Below are 22,243 nucleotides of genomic sequence, written 5' to 3' on the forward strand. Positions count from 1 at the left end.
CAGATCAAGCAGGAGATTGCTCATGCAGTTGCCCTTGGCCCAGTTAGGACAGGACCAGATGTGAAGAACATGCTCTATTCTGCAGCCGAGAACCATGGCTTGTCCTGGAGCCTTTGGCAGAAGGTGCCTGGGGAGACTCGGGGTCGACCACTGGGATTCTGGAGCTGAAGTTACAGAGGCTTTGAGGCCAACTGCACTCCCACAGAGAAGGAAATCTTGGTTGCCTATGAAGGAGTCCAGGCTGCCTCAGAGGTGATTGGTACAGAAGCACAACTCCTCCTGGCACCCCGACTACCGGTGCTGGGGTGGATGTTCAAAGCAAAGGTTCCCTCTATGCACCATGCCACCAGTGCTACATGGAGTAAATGGATTGCTGTTATCACACAGCGCGCCCATCTTGGAAACCTGAATCACCCTGGGATTCTGGAAATAATTACAAACTGGCCGGAAGGTGAAAACTTTGGTCTCACTGATGAAGGGGAACAAGAAGTGACACAGGCTGAAGAAGCCCCACCATACAACCAACTGCCAGCAGAAGATACACGATATGCTCTTTTTACTGATGGTTCTTGCCGCACTGTGGGAATGAACCGGAAGTGGAAAGCAGCCGTATGGAGCCCCACACAACAGGTTGCACAAGCTACCGAAGGAGAAGGTGGATCAAGTCAACTTGCAGAACTCAAAGCCGTTCAACTGACCCTGGACATTGCTGAGAGAGAGAAGTGGCCAAAGCTCTACCTCTACACTGATTCATGGATGGTAGCCAATGCTCTGCGGGGATGGCTGGAGAGGTGGAAAGAGGCCAACTGGCCGCGTAGGGGAAAGCCAATCTGGTCTGCTAATGACTGGAAAGATATTGCTACCAGGGTAGATAAGCTGCCTGTGAAAGTCCACCATGTAGTTGCCCACGTTCCCAAGAGTCAGGCTAATGAGGAACACTGAAACAACGAGCAGGTAGATCAGGCAGCAAAAATAGAGGTGTCAAAGATAGACTTAGATTGGCAACACAAGGGGGAGTTGTTCCTAGCTCGATGGGCCCATGATGCCTCAGGCAATCAGGGCAGGGATGCCACCTATAAGTGGCTACAAGACTGTCGCAGACAGCTTTTCATTAAAAATCCATCTTTAGAATTTTTTCTTTCTGAGAAGCTGAGAGGCCTCAGAAACAAAATGTAAACAATGGTTATCTGCTGCTGTGGAACGCAACAGGTGGATCCGTGATTGGTCTCGTGGGGATGTTTGGAATAAGTGACCAGTCACGGCAGTCTCTGTCCGAGCCACAGACCTTTGTTTTCATTCTTTTCCTTTCTATTCTTAGCTTAGCTAGCCTTCTGAGATGAAACTTTTCCTTCTATTCTTTTTAGTATAGTTTTAATGTAATATCTATCATAAAATAATAAATCAAGCCTTCTGAACATGGAGTCAACATTCTCGTCTCTTCCCTCACCTGAAAACCCCTGTGACCACGGTCACAGATGGTGACCCTGAGTGACTGAGGGAGATTCATCACTTGGTGAGAGCCCAGAGGAGCTGCTACACTGGGTAAACCCCAAGTGTGTGGCATTGATGGTCACCTCACAAGTGACCACAGAAGTGGATTCTAGCCAGGAGCTGAAGAACTGAAGATCCTGATTTGGACAGGGTTCACAGCAAGGCTGACCACAAAGGGAACCTTCTGAAAAGCCTCCAGAAAAGATGTCCGGAAAGCCTAGCAGCACCATGCAGCTGGCCAGAGAGTGCTGGACACTGTCACAAGGTTCTGTTAGCTTTTCCCCTCCTGAAAATGCTGCCCTTCGCAGATTGTGGCTGCAAATGTGGGGGAGGGTCCCCACAGAGGCAGAGGTTCATTTCTCCCCTTCAGAGGAGAAACTTATTGCCCTCTGACAAAAATAGGGTGAAGAGGACAGAATTCCTATGGTAGAGAGACATTTCTATGAGTTTTTTTGATGGGCAAAGCTCTGTGGGTTTTTTATGAATGTGCTCTATGCCCTTGATATGTTCATATGGGAATGCATGGAATCCATTTTTGAAGCCGCCTTGGACCGTGGACTGGGGTAGCCCAGGATTTATCCCGGGTTCAGGACGCTCTTCCTGGTCTTGAAACGGAGAGCAGCGTCCTTTCAGTGGATTGCTGATTGCAGGGGGCAAGCCCCATTCCCCCCAGTTCTCACGGGAGAAGACCCTTTGGAGGGGGACGATCTGCTGCTTCCCAGCCCCGCTGACTCGCAGCGGGGGGTGAGATTTTGCCTGCAGCCAAAGTTGTTTTTTTTCCTGCGTCTTTGGAGCATGCTCGGACGGAGCCATTTTTCCCCCCCTCGTTACCCTCGGGGGGGTCTGAGTGGGCTGTGCCCCCCGCCCGGCCCCACAGGCACCGCCCCGCCCAGCCCATAGACCCTGCCCTGCTCAGCACCGCGGGTGGCACCGGTCCTCGGGGCCCCGCCTGCCGAGCCCGCAGGGCCACCCCAGCCCGCCCCGCGGGTGCGTGCGGCCCCTCCAGCCGGTGTCCCTCCAGCAGAGCCTGTGGGGTCTCCGGCTGCAGCGGCCCTGCCTGCGCCTGCGCGGCCGATCTCAGCAGCACCGCTTCCCGCGGCTGCGCCTGTGCTGCAAGGCAACGCACTCAGCGACGACAGCGACCGGCAAGCGGTGCCGCCCCCCCCGGCTGTTCCGCCACCTCCCGTGCGGACTCCGCCGGATTTTGCGATTGCGCTTCTGCGGCCGATCCCAGAGCCAGGGGCAGAAGCTGCTGCCGACCCCGTGCTGTCCCCGCCATCCCCTCCCGCAGGGACAGAGCTCGCGCCTGTGCTGCCACTCCCGGAGCTGAGCGACACAACAGCAGCATTGTCCCGTGCACCCCTGCTGCCCCCACCGGCCGCCCTGGCGGTTCTGCCGCCTTTGGGGACTTTGTCCTCTGTGTCTGCGTCAGAGGCTGTCCTGGAACCGGTGGCATGTCCAAGCTCGGACCGTCCTGAGCCGTTTGCCCCTGCGAGAGCGGCTGCGGCGGCCGGCCTCTCCTGTGGAGGAGGCGTAGCTCGGTAGCTGAGTGCAGGCGCAGCCCGACTGCCTGCTTTCAAACTCAGCGTTTTTGGCAGGTTGGTGGGTGTTCGGTCGGTGGTTCCCCCCTTGCGGGTTCCAGGGGTGCCTGCCGTCCCCCGTGCATCCCAGTGGCCAGGGGGAGGTGGCTCCCGAAAGTTCTGCCTCTGGTCCCCAGACTGGGAGGCAGATGGAAGGAACACCTTTTGCATTTGCATTGCAGAGGCAGAGGGAACAGCGGAAAGCGACCATCGCTCGCTTGCTGTGGGGACAAAACATCCCCAGATCCGAGATGATGATTCTCGGGACAGCTTCTCTTCCCCCACTGCTGGTATGGGCCAGTGGTTCGGGGAGGAGGAAGCGTTTGGTCACTCATTCTGCCATTGCATTGGCAGCAGGGTGCAGGTTTGTGAGAACACAGACCCCACCTGGCGGGCTGGGCCTGGGCTGCTTGGCTCAGTTCCCCGGGCCAGGGCCACCGCCCAGCCGGCTCTTGGGCTTGGGGCCTTTGCTTGCCCCATCAGGTCCTGGGCCACCGTTTTGTGGGCCAGGTCTGGGGTTCCTGATCCTTCCAAGAGGGCCAGGGCTCCCCAGGGCCTCTCAGGCTCTCTGCTGCTGCTGCTCTTTCCGAAGGAAAAAAAATAAAATTAAATAAAAAGAATTGAAAGAGCTAGTAGCAGCTCAAAAGCACTGAAGAGTCAAAAATTAGCTTCAGCCCAAGTGGTTCAATAAAGTGGCCAAGACATTCCTGAAATTTTCTCAAAATTGTTTGATGACTGTCAATGGATTTCTGATAACTATTGATGGATTCTCTCTAGCAATTTGTTGTTTCAGGATTCTGCAACCTGTTTCAGGACCAAAAGGGACTTTCAGAGATGTCAAAGAGGAACGTCTTCAGTCAATGGAGTTTTTCTGAAACTCAGCTGTTCAGACTTGAACTTTCTTTGCATTGTTTTTGCATTTTCTTATATTGTAAGATTGTTTTAGTGATATGATAGAATTTTATGTTCTACAGGTGAAGAATTTCCTTGATCATTCCACATCAGCACTTGATTGAGGCTTTGATTGGCAACAGATAACCTGTCAAGTGTTTGTTCTTTCTTCTGCATGAGTCGAGCAGAAAGAATTACAAACACTTTTTTTTTAATTTAACTAAAATAAAAAAAAAGGTGACATGTCGCTGACATCTATTTATGAAAAATCCTTTCCTTAGGATTTTTTCTCCTGAAAAGCTGAGAGGCCTCAGGAACAAAATGTAAACAATGGTTATCTGCTGCTGTGGAGTTTTGAAGAGCTGCAAGTGGCCAATCTGCCTGCAACAAGCACCATTCCACGGGCTCTTGTCACCTTTCCCGACACGTCTGCTGCAGCTCATGGAGGGTAAAGCCCTGGAGGCTCCTTATGGGCGGTTATGGACGATTGCAGGCAGCGCCTCCATGCCCTGGATCAGCGGTGCCCACTCCTGGGAACCCCCACGTGTTCCAGTTTCTGTGAAGCTGCCTGTGAAAAACACATTCATTCTCCTGTGAAAATGTACAAAGTTTAATAAGGGACAATGGGAGACCAGGACCATGGAGCAAAGGTTATTACGGCCGGGTGCCTCTTGGCACTCAGCCAGGAGCACCCTGTTACCTTTGGGGATCCCCTGAAATACCTTTCCCCTTACATCAGCCTGGTGCATTTTCATAGAGCCTCATGCATATCCATAAACTACTTTACAAATTCCAGGAATGATTTTACATGGCCCCTCCCTGGGTCTGCCTTTTCAGAGCATGTGTGTTTCTTGGCTCTGGTTTTGGCTCCTTCTCTTTATCACCTCCAGTTTTTGGGCCTTGGTGCACTCTGCCTTCAGACAGGGAGTGCTGAAAGTTGGCAGATCTGTACAGGTGTCCTCATCCTGGGTGCACTGGATGTTATCCCACCCAAGCAGGCACTTTAGCACAAGCAGCCTTTTAACAAGCTTAATTAATGACAGAAATAAAAACTATAGAACAAAGTTACTTTCAGAAACAGTCCCAGCCCATATTTGAGCCCAGTCCGTGTGGTCCCAGTCCATAGGATCACAGTCCATACAGTCCCAGTCCATACAGTCCCAGTCCATATTTGATCCCAGTCTGTGTGGTCCTGATCCATATGGTCCCAGTCCCTGGGATCCCAGTCCAAGTGATCCCAGTGTGTGTGGTCCCAGTCCATAGGATTCCAGTCCATTCAGTCCCAGTCCATATTTGATCCCACTCCAGGCTATTCCAGTCTGGAGGGTTCTGATCCACAGGATCCCCATCGACATGATCCCAGTCCAGGTGATCCCAGCCCATATTTGATCCCAGTCCAGGTGATCCCAGTCTGTGTGGTCCTGATCCATATGGTCCCACTTTGTGGAGTCCCAACCCATAGGATCCCAGTCCATATTTGATCCCAGCCCATATTTGATCCCAGTCTGTGGGGTCCTGCACACACTCCCAGGGTCTGGAATTCCAGTTCCCAGCCAGGAAAAAATGTTCCTGTCCTTGAACTTCCTTCCTATCATCTTAAAAAAATTAGAATGACATTATAAATAAATAAATAATAATTAGAATAAATAATTAGAATGAAAATGAAATATAGTAATTTCAACTCTTACTTACAATACTCCAATAATGATTCAAGCCAAAAAACAAGAACTATAACATTACCAATAAATATAAATAAATACCAACCTTTGAAAGTTTTAACTCGATGGCTAATATACTTGAGATAAAAAATATCTAAAAAACTAACATACAATCTAACACACCTTAGTAAAAATTCATATTACAAATATACTAAACACAAAACCAAACACCACTATAATTTCTCAGACATTTTAACCAAACAATTAAACATTAATAATATCCTTAGGTACTCCTAAAAAATTAAAATTATTTTTAAAAATTTAATTTTGTGTGGGTGGTTTTATGTTGATATTGGTTTTTGGATTGTTTGCGTTAGATGATTTAAAAAAGGAATTGAATCAGCTGAGAAGGTGGCACTCTGCAAACAGAACTGACTGAAAATGGACGGGACAGAATCAGTAACTCAGAAAGTTTTATTTGCTATCAAATACATCCCACACACCCAGGCCCACACAATCCCATCCCACTGCTCCAAATTGAGATCCCACTTCTCCCAGTCTTCTCCCAACTCAATTTCACTCTGGCAGCTGTGGAACGGAGTGAGTTTGGCCTGAGACCGAGTTTTTGTGAGGAGGGAACAAGCAATCTGAGGTGGAATTGAGCCTTTTTGGATTAAAATTCAGGTATTTTCAGTGGGATTTGAATGGTTTTGAGGTGACAGATCGATCACTCCTGACCCATTGGTGTTGGGTCAAGTGAGAGCTGCTGGAGAAGCTCTTCCCACACCGGGGACACTCGTAGGGCCTCTCCCCAGTGTGGATCTTTTGGTGGCAGATCAGCTGGGAATGGCGGCAGAAGCTCTTCCCACACTCCCCACACTCATGGGGCCATTCCCCATCATGGATCCTCTGGTGCCCATCAGGTCACAGCTCCGCCTGAAGCTCTTCCCACACTCAGAACACTCATAGGGCTTCTGACCATGTGGATCCTTTGGTGGCCGATCAGGCTGGAGCTCCGGCTGAAGCTCTTCCCACACTCCCCACACTCGTAGGGCCGTTCCCCAGTGTGGATCCTCTGGTGCAGGATCAGGTGGCAGTTCCACCTGAAGCTCTTCCCACACTCCTTGCACGTGTGGGGCTTCTCCCCATCACGGAGCTGCTCATGGAGCACCAGCTCCGAGCTCTGGCTCCATCTCCGGCCGCCTTCCCGGCCTAGGCTGGCTCTTTCCCCCTCACATCCCCGCCATCTGCGTTTGCAGCCCCTCCTCGTGCGGCATCTCCGGGCCTTTTCCTCCCCGTTGGCTTCCTGCGCCGTGGAGCCGCTCAAAACGGCCTCTGCCACCAGGTTCTGCCGCGGGCATTTGTCCTCCCTGCTCTCCATGCTCAGCTCCTGCTCTGGGTGAGGAAGGACAAGGACAGCATGGGATTTGCCTCCATGCCACAGGCAAGGGCAACGAGATCCCCCCAGGGCTGTGCTGCAGCCGGGGGCCGTGCTGGGCTGGGAGATGGAGCAGCACAGAGGGGAAAGGGGCACTGACTTCCTCCTTACCTGCCTCAGTGTCCCGGGGCATCTTCCTCTTCCTCGCAGCCTCCCAGGGCTTGGAAATGAGAAATCCTGGTTTGGGGAAAACAAGGGATGAGCACGGTGAAACTGAAGACCTAAGAAGAATTAAAAAAAAAAAAAAATAGGAAATAAAGAAGAAACAAGAAGCATAAGAAGGGTTTAGGCCAGAGAAGTGATCTTTCCAAAGCTGGGCAAGGAAAGCTTCTTGATTCTGCAGGATCTTAGACTTGTGGATGAGAAATGCATTTTTGTTTGGTTCAATTCTGACTTTTGCTTTCAGCATGTGATGATTTTTAACCAAAAATATGCCAGAAACTGAGCTGCACTTTTGCTATCCTGCACAGGCTCCCCCCAAATCCTCTCTACAGCATCACTCTGAGCTCTCAGTAGTGCTGTTTTAGGCATAGAAACATTTGGTGTGTGCAGGTGCTGACAAAAACAGTGGGGAAGTCACAGGCTAGGCTCCAACAACTTGAAAGCTCTGTTTTACAGTGATCACAGTGACCTTCCATGGGAGAGAGAGAGGAGGTTTGAACCTCTTCAAAACATCCACTCCAACTGCAGTTTCCCAAAGAGGAAGATCTCCCTGGGAGACTCGCACAGGGTGAAACACTCTCACTGCAGCTGAGGGCAGAGGTTGTGTTTAAACAGGAGGGTGAGGAGCAGGCTCACTCCCTCTGTGGCTGGTCCTGGCTGAGAATCCCCCTTGCTGCTCTTTCTGTGGAGAGCAGCTCAGTTAATCCGTGCCAGCTTCTTCTCCTCCTGCCCACTGTTGTCTGGGGACTGCCAACCCCCCGTCCCTGCTTGACACGTTTGGAGTGAGGCTGGGTGTGGACGTGTTCATGGAATCACAGAATCCCCAAATGGTTCAGGCTGGAAAGGATCTTAAAGCTCATCCAGTCCCACCCCCTGCCACAGGACACCTTCCAGCATCCCAGATTGCTCCAAGCCCATCCAGCATGGCATGGAACATTTCCAGGGATGGGGCAGCCACAACATCCACACCCACAAATATTAATGAATGTTGGACTTGAGCCAGCACCTAAATCCATTCCTCCTTTGTTAATCTGATCCTAAGCTGCATTATGATCCAGGGGAATCAAGGAGTTCTCAATGCCTACCCTTGTATCTCCGTTCTTGGAGTCATGTCACTGAGAATTTCAGTGTTTGCTTAAGAACTTTTCTCAGATAAGGTGTGAAGCCTGAGATCACTTTCAAGACTCAAAATTTTGCTATCAAGAAAATTAGCTTTTAAAAAATGCCGTGGTTTGAGCCAGTGTCACAGTTTCAGGGAGTTTCAGGTGAGGAGTCCACAGCCCCATCAGTGCCAAGCCTTCCCTTCTAAGAACATCTTCCCCCCCTTTTCCTCCTTTCCCACCTTAAAGAAGAAGCTGAGGAAGCTGGAGCCAGTGCTGCTGTTGCCATCACTGCTTCTGGAATTTCCTTGGCAAGTGTGGCTTTTCTGCCATTTCTGTCCCTGATGACTTCATCCTTTCAGCCCCTCTCCTACTTCTGGAGGTCTTGGTGGGCTCCATCCTCCAAAACCTCAACTGGCCTTTTAGGAAATCTAACATTTCTTCCTGTGAGTCCTCCGTTGAAAGCCTGTGGCCATTGCACCTTTCAGTGAGGCCAAAAACCTCAATTTATATCACTTCAACTTATTTCTGACTCCCACAATTAGTTAATCTTGCATTGATGACTGCCCATTCTGAATCATGGGTCTGGTGCTGGGACATTCAGTGCATTCAGACCAAGGGGGCTCCTGACTTTCCTTAGTCTTTGGGTTTGGACTCTGTCCTGGTGCCGTTTTCATCAGATTTGGACCAGAGGGTGCTGGACACTGGAACAGACTCCCCAGGGAATGGTCACAGCCCCTGTGAATTCAAGGAATGTTTGGACAAGGCTCTCAGACCTGTGGTGGGATGTCCTGCGCAGGGCCATGAGTCAGACTCATGATCCCTGTGAGTCCCTTCCAGCTCAGGATATTCTTGGATTTGTTGGAGTCAGTCATGGATATGGACAAGACACCTCAGGGTGGATTCCTTTCTCTGCTCTCTGCTATTCTGCTCTTTCCTGGCAATCTCCAAGAAAATTGCTCTGCACTAATCTTTTTTTATCAATTGCAGCAGCTTGCTGGGCTTTCTTCTAAATCTTCCAGATGTCTTTGATCAGCCATGCAAAACACTTTTCATTTTCTCCTGAACTTTGCTTTTCTCTTGAATAAAAAGTGCAGCCAGGCTTGCTTAAGAGGTTTTCTTGAGACAGTACCACTTTCCTTTCTATCTTATGGACCGTGTTTTGCCTTTTAATTTCACCAACGTGACACCTTGGTTGGACAGGGCCGGGTGATTTCCTCATTTGGATCCAGTGGGGCTGGGATTTCCAGCCCTAAACTCCTTGGACCCTGGCACCAAAAATCGATCATAACATCACACAGCAGCTTCTCCCTTTTAAACTTTATCTGAAATAACCAAAACAGCATTTAAAATTCCTTTCGCTTACAGCTTACACTGTGGCATGAGTGTCTCATGTCTCGCGACCCCTCCTCGAGACCCCTCTTAGGACCCATCCGCACCCCCCAGGTCCCCCCACAGTGCCCCAGGACCCCTCCCCAGACCCCCCCAAACCCCCGGACCCCTCCCCAAAGCCGCCCCTGACCCACCCGGACCCTCCCCCGCCCCCCCCCCCGATCCCCTCTCAGGCCCCTCCCGCTCCTGTCCCGAGCCCGGGGGCTCCCGGCGGCGGTGGGGAAGGGGGCGCCGCTTCCGGCTCGCCTCTGATTGGCTGGGACGGCGGGGGGAGGCGGGCCTTGCTGAGGGGATCCGCGCCGTGATTGGTTAGTTCAGGGATGTGCAGCGCGCTGATTGGTTGGTTCGGGGCGGGGCGCGCCGCCATTGCTGAGAGCCCGCACACGCGGTGGAGGCGCGAGATTCTGAGGGAGAGCGGAGCTGAGGTGGGGCCGGGGGCAAACTGGGGGGGTTTGGGGCGGGTCTGAGGGGAAATTGGGGATTTCTGGGGCATCGACGGGAAACACGAGGGTGTGCGGTGGGTTTGGGGGGAATGAGGGGGTCTGAGGGGGCTTTGGTGGGTCTGAGGGGGCTTTAGGGAGCTTTGGGGGGAGGTTGAGAGCGTCTGGAGCGTTCTCAGGTGGGTTTAGGGGGAACTGAGGGGAATTGGGAGAGTCTGAGGGGATTTTGGGGGATTGCGAGAGGATCTGGGCCGTTCTGAGGTGGGTCTGGGGAATTTCGAGGAGTCTGAGGCGATTTCATGAGGTTTGGGGGGATTGAGGCGTCTGAGGGGGATTTGGGGCAGTTTGATGGATTTGGGGGCGTCTCAGGTGGGTCTGGGGTGAATTTTGGGGAGAACTGGGGGGGTTTGAGGGTCCTGGGGAGGTTTTTGGGGTCCTGGGGAGGGTTTGGGGGTCCAGAGAGGTTCTGGGCCAACACTGGGGGAGCTCTGGGGAGTTTGGCCTTCCTGGAGGGGTCCTGGGGGAGATTTGGGGGTCCCGGGGGGTCCCAGGCCCACCCTGAACCGGGGTCTGGGGGTTTCGGGGGGAGGGGGCACTGCAGGGGTTCCCCCCCCGGTTTTTGGGGGGTCTCCCATGGTGCCCCCTCCCCAAAAAGCTCCCAGGGCCCCCTGAAGTGGCTCCTGTTCCACCGGCCGGTGCCCCCTGATCCAGGACGGCCCCACTGAGTCTGGGGGGGTTTGTGGGGATTTTGGGGTTCTGAGAGGGTTTTTGGGGATTTCGGGGTGGCTTTTTTGGGCTTTGGGGGATTTTGTTTGCAGTTTGGGGGGAAGTATTGGGGTTTTTGGGAAGAATTATTGGGTTTTGGGATGGTTATGTGATTTTGGGGGGTTTTGTTGATTTGGGGGATTTAGGATTTTTGGTGTTTTGTTGGGGTTGTGGGGGCTTTTGGGGGGAGATTTATTGAAAATTTAGTGAGCTTTTTAAATTTTGGTGAGTTCCACTGGGATGTTTGGAGATTCCGTGGGGTTTTTGAGGGTTTTCTTGTAATTTTTGGGGATTTGTGGGGTTTTAGTGGAATTTCAGAGGGGCTTTGGGGCATTCCCTGGGTGTGGGGAAGGGCTGAGAGGCACCAAAATCTCCTTCAAAGCCCCGAAAGTCCCAATAAAACCCAAAAAATCCTTTGAAATCTCTCAAAATCCCATTAAAACACTCTAGAATCCCAATAAAAGCCCATAAAATCCTTTGGAATGCCAAAAACCCCAAAAATCCTGATTAAACTCCACCAATCCCCCAAAGATGTCCCCAAAACCATCAAAAGTCCCACAAAATCTCCCCCAAGATCCAAAGAAATCCTGGCAACCCCCAAAACCCCCCAAATCCCACCCAAAATCCCCAAAACCCCAAATCCCCAATGAATCCCTCTGAATGCCACCACAATTCCAATAAAATACCCCAAAATCTCCTAAAAATCCCAATAAAACCCCAGGAATTTCTGAGAATCCCAAAAAATCCCAACAAAATCCCAGTAAAAGCCCCAAAATTCAAAAAGAGCCGCAAGAAATTTCAATAAACTCCCAACCACCCCCAGAAAAACTCCCCCTCAAAATGCCAAGAAAATCCCCCAAAATCCAAACTCCCAAAATCCACAAAGCCAGCCACTCCCAGTCAATCCCAGTGTGATTCCAGTCGCTCTCAATGAGATCCCAGTGTAAGCCAGCATGGACTCAGCTGCTCTCACTGGGATCCCAGTGTGATCCCAGTTGCTCCCAGCATAATTCCAGCTGTTCCCAGTTCCTCCCATGATGATCCCAGTTGCCGCAAGAATAGTCCCAGTCCCTCCCAGCAGGGTCCCAGTTGTGCCCAGTTGCCTCCAGGGTAGATTCAGTTTCCCCCAGCATCGTCCCAGTTGCTCCCAGCATGATCCCAGCTGTTCCCAGTGTGGTTCCAGTGCCCCCAGGATGGTTACAGACACTCCCAGTATGTTTCAGTTACCTCAGAATGATCCCAGTCTTTCCCAGTTCCTCCCAGTTTCCTCAAGCATCATCCCAGTTTCCATCTGTTGCTCAAAGGGTGGCCCCAGTTGCTCCCAGGATGATCCCAGTTGCCCCAGTTGTAGTCTCAGTCCTCTCAGCATGGTTCCAGAACCTTCCAGCCGATCCCAGTTGCTCCCAGTGTGTCACATTTTCCTCCCAACATGGGCCCAGTAGCTCCCAGTAAGCCCCAGTCAGGTTCCATTCACGCCCAGTATAATCCCAGTATGAGTGTAGCCACTCCCAGTATGATCCCAGTCCCTTGCAGTCTAATCCCAGTTGCTCCCAGTCACTCCCAGTCTGATGCCAGTGCCCCCAGCGTGGTCCCAGTTGTCCCCAGCATGGGCCCAGCTGTTCCCAGTGTGCTTCCATCACTCCCCTATGGTTACAGACACTCCCAGTGTGGTCCCAGTTGTTCCCAGTGTGGTTCCAGTCCCCCCAGTATGGTTCCAGACACTCCCAGTATATCCCAGTTGCCCCCAGCATGTCTGCAGTCATTTCCAGGCACTGCCAGTGGCCCCAGTAAGGTGTCAGTTATCCCAGTATGATCCCCCAGTCATGCCCAGTAGATCCCAGTTGCCCCCAGCAGGCATCCAGTCCTTCCCAGTTCCTCCAGTTTGCTTGCAGCATCATCCCAGTTTCCCTCAGCTGGTCCCAGTAGCCCAAAGTGTGATCCCAGTCACTCCGTTTAAACCCCAATATGATCCCAGTAAGCTCCAGTTTGATCCCAGTCACATGCCAGCCCTCCCAGTGTGGTCCCATTATAACTCCAGTTGCTTCCAATCTCTCCCAGTATGGTCCCAGCTGCCTCCAGCATGGTTCCAGTTGCTTCCTAGATCAGCCCAGTCAGTCCCAGTATGATGCCATTTGCTGCCAGCGTGCTCCCAGTTGCTCCCAGTCAGGCCCAGTATGGGGGATGATGTGCAGGGTCTGTTCCCAGTCCCGCTCAGATCCTCCCAGTATTAGTCCAGTCCCTCCCAGTATGATCCAGAGATGAGCCCAGTGTGCTCCCAGTCCCTGCCAGTATGAACCAGTTGTGCTCCACATGGTTCCAGTTGCTCTCTTTCACCCTCACTTTTGTTCCAGTCACTCCCAGTATCTCCCAGTGTAGCCCAGTTCCCTCCAGCATCTTTCCAGTTCCTTCCAGTATGATCCCATTTGCTCCCAAGCACTCCCAGTCAGCCTCAGTGTAGTGGCACTCACTGCCAGAATGATCCCAGTCAGCTCCAGCATGATCCCAGTTCACCCCAGTATAAGCCCAGCAGTTTCCAGTCACCCCCAACATGCAGCCAGTCACTCCCAGTTCCTCCTGGCATGATCGCAGTTGTTCACAGCTGTTCCCAGTCACTCTCAGCATAATCCCAGTCACTCCCAGTATATCCCATTTGTCCCTAACATGGTGTCAATTGCCCCCCGCAGGCTGCTACTCTCTCCCAGTATGATCTCAGTATGATCGCAGGATCCATCAGTGTGATCACAATCTGCCCTGGTATGGCAGTATAATCCCAACATGATGTCATTACAAAGCCAGTACAGCCCCAGTCAGTCCCAGTACGATCCCAGTGCAGCCCAGTCCCTGGCAGTGCTGCCCCTGCTGGGATCCCCCAGGCCTGTGTGCGTTCCCCCCTGGCGGATGTGCCGAGAGGAGCCCCAAGGGCTGGCAGTGGCCAGGCAGGGTCCCCAGCAAGGCCCAGTTTGGATGTGCAGCCCCCAGTTTGCCCAGTTTGCCTCTCCTTTGGCCCGGGCCGGGTTCCCCCCGCCCGCAGCGGCTGGGAGCAGCCGAGAGCCCCGCGCTGCCCATGCCGACCTGTCCCGGCTCCATCGCCGCTGCTGCCGCGGGCTGCGAGGGCTGCGGGAACGGGGCACCGAGGGTGTGGCTGCTGCTGGGGGAGGAGGAGGAGGGAGGGAAGGGCAGGGATGGAGGGGAGGAGGAGGCGGGGTAAGGGGGGAGGAGGAGGAGAAGGAATGGAAGGGGCGGGATGGAAGAGGAGCAGGAGGTGGGGATAAGACGGAGGAGGAGGAGGAGGGGGGATGGAAGAGGAGGAGCGGGAGGAGAAAGAGCAGGGAAGGAGGCGGGGTGAGGGGGGAGGAGGAGAGGAAGGTGGAGATAGGACAGAGGAGGAGCGGGAGGAAGAGGAAGAGGAGGGACAAAGGTGGATCAAGGCTGAGCTGAGGGAGCCACGCGGTCTCGATCCCTGCCTGAATTCGCAGCCCCCACCTGTGGGATCATCGCCCCCCCCATGGTGCAGGTGAGCAGGCAGGGGAGCCCGGCCCGGATATCCCGGGGGGTCCCTGGTTGGGTTTTTGGGGGGATGTTTGGAGAATGAAGAAGTCCAAGGCTGAGCAGAAAAGGCCCCTCGGGGGGACATCGGGGAGGGGGTGGCGGTGGCGGTGTCCTGCTGGGGATGCCCTGGGGGGATCTCGTTGCCCTTGCCTGTGGCACGGAGGCAAATCCCATGCTGTCCTTGTCCTTCCTCCCCCAGAGCAGGAGCTGAGCATGGAGAGCAGGGAGGACAAATGCCCGCGGCAGAACCTGGTGGCAGAGGCCGTTTTGAGCGGCTCCACGGCACAGGAAGCCAACGGGGAGGAAAAGCCCCGGAGATGCCGCACGAGGAGGGGCTGCAAACGCAGATGGCGGGGATGTGAGGGGGAAAGAGCCAGCCTGGGCCGGGAAGGCGGCCGGAGATGGAGCCGGAGCTCGGAGCTGGTGCTCCATGAGCAGCTCCATGATGGGGAAAAGCCCCACACGTGCAAGGAGTGTGGGAAGAGCTTCAGGTGGAACTCCGAGCTGATCAGGCACCAGAGGACCCACACTGGGGAACGGCCCTACGAGTGTGGGCAGTGTGGGAAGAGGTTTCAGACCAGCTCCCATCTCCTCCGACACTATCAGAGTCACACAGAGGAGAGGCCCTTCCACTGCCCCGACTGTGGGAAGGGATTCCAACGCAACTCCACCCTCGTGAAGTACCGGCGCATCCACACTGGGGAACGGCCCTACCAATGTGTGGAATGTGGGAAGAGCTTTGGACACAAAGGGAACCTGTTCCAGCATCAGAGGATCCACACTGGGGAACGGCCCTGCGAGTGTGGGGAGTGTGGGAAGAGCTTCAGGTGGAACTCCGACCTGATCGTGCACCAGAGGACCCACACCGGGGAGCGGCCCTACGAGTGTGGGGAGTGTGGGAAGAGCTTCAGGAGGAGCTCTGACCTTATAAAGCACCAGAGGATCCACACTGGGGAGCGGCCCTACGAGTGTGGGGAGTGTGGGAAGAGCTTCAGCCTGAGCTCCAACCTGATCAGGCACCAGAGGATCCACACTGGGGAACGGCCCTACGAGTGTGGGCAGTGTGGGAAGAACTTCAGCTGGAGCTCTGATCTGATCAAGCATCAGAGGATCCACACTGGAGAGAGACCTTACGAGTGTGGGGAGTGTGGGATGCGCTTCAGCCAGAGATCTGACCTAATCAGGCACCAGATGACCCACACTGGGGAGAGGCCCTATGAGTGTGATAAATGCAGGAAGAGGTTTCTGACCAGCTTCCATCTCCTCCGGCACTTTCTGAGTCACACAGAGGAGAGGCCCTTCCAATGCCCCGAGTGTGGGAAGGGATTCAAGCGCAACTCCACCCTCGTCAAGCACCGGCGCATCCACACTGGGGAGAGGCCCAACGAGTGTGATAAATGCAGGAAGAGGTTTCAGACCAGCTCCCATCTCCTCCAGCACTATCGGATTCACACAGAGGAGAGGCCCTTCCACTGCCCCAACTGTGGGAAGGGATTCAAGCACAACTCCCACCTCATCATTCACCAGCGCATCCACACTGGGGATAGGCCCTACAAATGTCCCCAGTGTGGGAAGAGCTTCTCCAGGAGCTCTCACTTGACCCGACACCAACGGAGGCACCGGTAAGGGAAGCCCTGCGAGTGCCCCGAGTGCGGGAAGAGCTTGGTGCGCTGCTGCAGCTCCATCCCCCACTGGAGGAGGCACTTTGGGCACAGCCCTCGTGAGCCACAGTCCCTGTGGTCCATGTTAGGAACACATGTGGCTTGTTTTCCTTTTTTTTTCACCTTAATGTTTCTCTCTTCTCCATCTCTTTGCACTCCAAAAGCCAAGAGGGATGGATCTGTCACCTCAAAACAACCCTAATCCCACTTAAAACAGCTCAATATTACCCCAAAAGAGCTCATTCCCACCTCAGAAAACCTCAATTCCATGCCAAACCCACTTGATTCCAGAGCCACCAGGCTTAGATGGGTTTGGGAGGAGACAGGCAGAAGTGTGATCCCTTTTTGGAGAGGTGGGATGGGGGTTGTGTGGGGCTGGGTGTGTGTGATGTATTTGATGGCAAATAAAACTCTCAGACTTACTGCTTTCTTTCCCGTTTATGTTGCAGTTCTGTTTGCAGGGCGCCGCCTCCCAGAGTGTCCCCTCACAGTTGCCGCCCTTGGCCTGAGCCGCCCCTTTCCCCTCACGGTTCCCGCCCTTTCCCCGCCCCCTTTCCCCTCACGGTTCCCGCCCTTTCCCTGCCCCCTTTCCCCTCACGGTTCTGCCCTTTCCTCGCCCCATTTGCTCTCACGGTTCGGCCTTCGGGAACGGGGGAGGAGGAGGAGGGAGGGAGGAAGAGGCCGAGCACCCGCAGTACAAGAGGAGAGGGAGAATCTCGTGGCCTGGGCGCTCCCTGGAGGCGCCGCAGTCCCAGGAGCATCGCCCCCCATTTTGCAGGTGCCCGGGCAGCGGGAGTGCGGCCCAAATATCCCGGGGGGTGCCTGAGTTTGGGAATTTTGGGGAGGATGTTTGAGCTGGCAGGGCTCCAAAGCCGAGCCGCAGATGGCCCTCGGGGGGACATCAGGGGGCCCTGGGAGGTGTTTTTGGGGGGTCCAGGTTCAGGCAGTGGCTGCTCCCCGTATGAGCCCACTTGCTCCCAGTATAGGCCTGTGCACTCCCAGTATAATCCTGGTCTCATCCCCTCACTCCCCGCAGGATTCCAGTTGCTCCCAGTATGAAGACAGTCCCTGCCAGTCCTTCCGTATGATCATGCAATTTACTACCAGCACAGTCCCAGTTGCTCCCAGTTCCTCGCACTTTCATCCAGTGTGTTCCCAGTTCTCCCAGTTGTCCCTAGCATAGTCCTAGGCACTCCCAGTATGATCCCAGTCTCTCCTAGCAGGGCCCCAGTCACTCCCACTTGACCCCAGTATGTTCCCAATTCCCCCAACACCTTCCCAGTCACTCCCAGTTTGGTCCCAATCACCACTTGGATGGTCGGAGACCCTCCCAGTCTATCCCAGTTGCCCTGAACGTTCTGGCAGTCATTGCCAGGCACTCCCTATTACCTCAGCATGTTTCACTTGCCCCCAGTTTTACCCCAGTTGCTCCCAGCTCTGCTAATTAAGTCCCCAGTCAGCTTTCAGGATGGGCCTGGTAGGTCCCAGTAACCCCCAGTCAGGGTCCACTCACACCCACTCTAATCCCAGTATGGTTGTAGCCACTCCCAGTATGATCCCAGTCACTTGCAGTCTAATCCCAGTTGCTCCCAGACACTCCCAGTACAATTCCAGTGCTTCCAGTGTGATCCCAGTTGCTCTCTGTCAATGCTAGCATGACCCCAGTACCCTCAAGTATGATCCCAGTAACTCAGTGTCTCTCCCAGTTTATCCCGGTTGCTTCAAGCGTGTTCCCAGTCACCCCCACTTCCTCCCAGTTGCTTTCAGCTCCATTCCAGTTGCTCCCAGTCAATCCCAGCATGATTCCAGTCACCCTCAGAGTGATTCCAGTTGCTCCCAGCATGGGCCCAGCTGTTCCCAGTGTGCTTCCATCACTCCCCAATGGTTACAGACACTCCCAGGATGGTCCCAGTCCCTTGCAGTCCAATCCCAGTTGCTCCCAGTCACTCCCAGTCTGATGCCAGTGCCCCCAATGTGATCCCAGTTGCTCCCAGCATGGGCCCAGCTGTTCCCAGTGTGCTTCCGTCACTCCCCTATGGTTACAGACACTCCCAGGATGGTCCCAGTTGAATCCAGGTGTCCCTGCTCTAGTCTCAGTCACTCCCCATATGATCCCAGTCCCTCCCAGTATGATCCCACTCACTCCCAGTTGCCCCCAGTATGGTCCCAGTTCTCCCCAGCATGGTCCCAGTTGTTCACAGTGTGATTCCAGTTCCCCCAGTATGGTTACAGACACTCCCAGTATATCCCAGTTGCCCCCAGCATGTCTGCAGTCATTTCCAGGCACTGCCAGTGGCCCCAGTAAGGTGTCAGTTATCCCAGTATGATCCCCCAGTCATGCCCAGTAGATCCCAGTTGCCTCCAGCAGGCATCCAGTCCTTCCCAGTTCCTCCAGTTTGCTTGCAGCATCATCCCAGTTTCCCTCAGCTGGTCCCAGTAGCCCAAAGTGTGATCCCAGTCACTCCGTTTAAACCCCAATATGATCCCAATAAGCTCCAGTTTGATCCCAGTCACATGCCAGCCCTCCCAGTGTGGTCCCAGTATAATCCCAGTTACTTCCAATCTCTCCCAGTATGGTCCCAGCTGCCTCCAGCGTGGTTCCAGTTGCTTCCTAGATCAGCCCAGTCAGTCCCAGTATGATGCCATTTGCTGCCAGCGTGCTCCCAGTTGCTCCCAGTCAGGCCCAGTATGGGGGATGATGTGCAGGGTGTGCTCCCAGTCCCTCTCAGATCCTCCCAGTATTAGTCCAGTCCCTCCCAGTATGATCCAAATATGGCCCCAGTGTGCTCCCAGTCCCTGCCAGTATGAACCAGTTATGCTCCACATGGTTCCAGTTGCTCTCTTTCACCTTCACTTTTGTTCCAGTCACTCCCAGTATCTCCCAGTGTAGCCCAGTTCCCTCCAGCATCTTTCCAGTTCATCCAGTATGATCCCATTTGCTCCCAAGCACTCCCAGTCAGCCTCAGTGTAGTGGCACTCACTGCCAGAATGATCCCAGTCAGCTCCAGCATGATCCCAGTTCATCCCAGTATAAGCCCAGCAGTTTCCAATCACCCCCAGCATGCACCCATTCAGTTCCAGTTCCTTCCAGTTGCTCCTAGCATGTCCCCAGTTCCTCACAGCTACTCCCAGTCACACTCAGCACCATCCCAGTTCATCCCAGTATATCCCATTTGTCCCTAACATGGTCTCAAGTGCCTCCCACAGGCTCCTACTCACTCCCAGTATGATCCCAGTATCCATCAGTGTGATCACAATCTGCCCTGGTATGGCAGTATGATCCCAGTATGATGTCATTACAAAGCCAGTACAGCCCCAGTCAGTCCCAGTACGATCCCAGTGCAGCCCAGTCCCTGGCAGTGCTGCCACTGCTGGGATCCCCCAGGCCTGTGTGCATTCCCCCCTGGCGGATGTGCCGAGAGGAGCCCCCAGGGCTGGCAGTGGCCAGGCAGGGTCCCCAGCAAGGCCCAGTTTGGATGTGCAGCCCCCAGTTTGCCCAGTTTGCCCAGTTTGCCTGGAGTGATCGATCTGTCACCTCAAAACCATTCAAATCCCACTGAAAATAACTGAATTTTAATCCAAAAAGGCTCAATTCCTCCTCAGATTGCTTGTTCCCTCCTCAAAAAACTCAGTCTCAGGCCAAACTCACTCCATTCCACAGCTGCCAGCGTGAGATTGAGTTGAGAGAAGATTGGGAGAAGTGGGATCTCAATTTGGAGCAGTGGGATGGGGATTGTGTGGGGCTGGGTGTGTGGGATGTATTTGATAGCAAATAAAACTTTCAGAGTTACTGATTCTGTCCCATTCAATTTCAGTCAGTTCTGTTTGCAGAGTGCCACCTTCTCAGCTGATTCAGTTCCTTTTTTAAATCATCTAACGCAAACAATCCAAAAATCAATATCCAAATAAAACCACCCACACACAATTAAATGTTTAAAAATAATTTTAATTTTTTAAGAGTACTTAAGCATATAATTAAAGTTTAATTTTTTGGTTAAATGTCTGAGAAATTATAGTGGTGTTTGGTTTTGTGTTTAGTATATTTGTAATATGAATTGTTTAACTAAGGTATGTTCGATTGTATGTTAGTTTTTTAGATATTTTTTATCTGAAGTATATTAGTAATTGAGTTAAAACTTTCAAAAGGTATTTCTAGATATATAATTTGTTTATTTATATGCATTGGTAATATTATAGTAATAGTTGTTGGTTTGAGTTGAATCATTGTTGGAGTATTGTAAAGAAGACTTGAGATTTTTATATTTTATTTTTATTATAATTTATTTAATTTCAAATATTATTTCTTTGTTTATAATTTTATTGCATTTTGTTGAGGGGATAGGAAGGAAGTTCAAGGTCAGGAACATTTTTTCCTGGCTGGGAACTGGAATTCCAGACCCTGGGAGTGTGTGCAGGACCCCACAGACTGGGATCAAATATGGGCTGGGATCAAATATGGGCTGGGATCAAATATGGGCTGGGATCCTTTGGATTGGGGCTGCACAGGCTGGGACCATATGGATCAGGATCACACAGACTGGGATCAACTGTTCTGGGATCAAATATGGGCTGGGACTATATGGAATGGGACCATGCAGATCAGGATGATAGAGACTGGGATAAACTGGGTTGAGATTATAAGGACTGGGATTGCACAGCCTGGGAAAAAGCTTTGGCTACCATTGGCTGCCTTTGGCTGCCATCCCCGTCTGAAGGTGGCCACATCAAGTTGGTTTGATCCTGTTTGGGGGTCCCATCCCCCTCTTCCCCCCGCTCTCCCGCCCCTTCCCCATCATTCCCCCAGTCCCCAATCCCCTCCCCCGTGCTTGGTTTTGGGGGTTCCAGGCCCCTCCTGCTCCCTTTGGGGGTCCCGACCCCCCTTTGGTTGAATTTGGGACCCCCCGCTCCCCTTCTCCCCGTGCCCCCCGCTCCCCCCGCGGCCGGGGGGGCTCCCAGCGCCCCCAGTGCCACCAGTGCGGCCCCAGCTGCCCCCGCACGCCCCATCCCCATCGCCGGGGTCACCGCCCCCCGCCCCAAATTCCGCTCCTGGGCACTGAGAGCCATCAGCGACAAACGCTCTGACTGGCTGGGAATGGCCCCTGGAGCAGCGGCACAGGGACCTCTGCAGCCTGAGCTGCCCTTGTTCCTCTCTGTCCGTGCCCAGAACGCAGCGCGCGGGGAACGGCAGCAGGGCCCTGCGCCTCCCCGGGCTCTGGTTTTGCGTCGCTTCAGCTCCACGGAGACGCGGCTCAAGTGAAAAACCCAAACAGTTTATTAAGGGAAAGCGAAGGGGAGGGCTGAGCTGGGAGGCAGAAAAGGGGATGGGCAGGGCCTGAGGGCTGCAGGGAGGGAGCTGCCAACAGGGAGAGAGATGGCAGGAGCTCCTGGAGCTTGCCACGGGCTCAGCTCTGAGCAGCCAGAGCTGTGCCTGGAGCTCCAGCTGGTCCATCCTGCTCTGCAGGTGCTCCCATCTTCAATGGGCACTGGAAATCGCCGATGGACGCCGGTACATCTGATCCAGCAGAGCAACAAAGTCCTGCAGATCTTCTTTCAAAGGTCATCTGAAGCAGTTTGCTCATGCACGATGGGCTCTCATCTTCCTTCAGGGCTTGAAGAGCTGGAAGAAAGAGGAACAGAGGCACGGTCAGAGGCCAGATTGAGGGAATCCAAGGAAAGCCTCCTGCCAGGGCCATCCCAGCCGGCTCTTGCCATGGCCAGGAGGGAGCGGGAGACAAGGGCTTGGGCCGGAAGGTGCTGGCCACGGATCGCCCACGTTTCCCTGACAGCTCTCTGGGCTCTGCCCCCGCCGCCTCTGGTCCGCACGGGGAGCAGAGCCCTCCGCAGCCCGGGCACGGATTGTAGCTGCAGGGCTGGGATGTGCAGCTGCCCCCGGCGGTGCTGGCTGCCACGCGGCTGCCCTGACTCACCCTCAGTGAGGACCTGGAGCTCCTCCTTCTGCCCCATCATGAGCACTCCGGCCAGCCCTGGCAAGACAGAGCCCGTGTCGGTCCCAGGCGGCACAGCTGCCCGGCACGGGCGCTGCCAGCCCTGCGGCCGCACGCCCTCCTGCCCGGGCAGGGCTCCTGCCGGCCCCTGCCGCACGCTGCCGCCCGAGG

At 53.8% G+C, this 22,243-nt stretch overlaps 1 protein-coding gene and 1 pseudogene across 1 annotated transcript in view; one reads left to right on the forward strand and one right to left on the reverse strand.

Moving 5' to 3' along the window:
- Positions 1–22,243, reverse strand: part of LOC136570728 (uncharacterized) — a 2,607,743-nt pseudogene that overhangs the window by 1,602,900 nt on the left and 982,600 nt on the right.
- Positions 1–22,243, forward strand: part of LOC136570729 (uncharacterized) — a 2,347,277-nt gene that overhangs the window by 1,490,655 nt on the left and 834,379 nt on the right. Inside the window, 1 exon segment of the mRNA XM_066571173.1 lies at positions 14,858–15,697. Coding sequence (XP_066427270.1) covers positions 14,858–15,697 — 840 coding nt within the window.

Source organism: Molothrus aeneus, unplaced genomic scaffold (genome assembly GCF_037042795.1).
Source record: "Molothrus aeneus isolate 106 unplaced genomic scaffold, BPBGC_Maene_1.0 scaffold_36, whole genome shotgun sequence".
NCBI lineage: Eukaryota > Metazoa > Chordata > Aves > Passeriformes > Icteridae > Molothrus > Molothrus aeneus.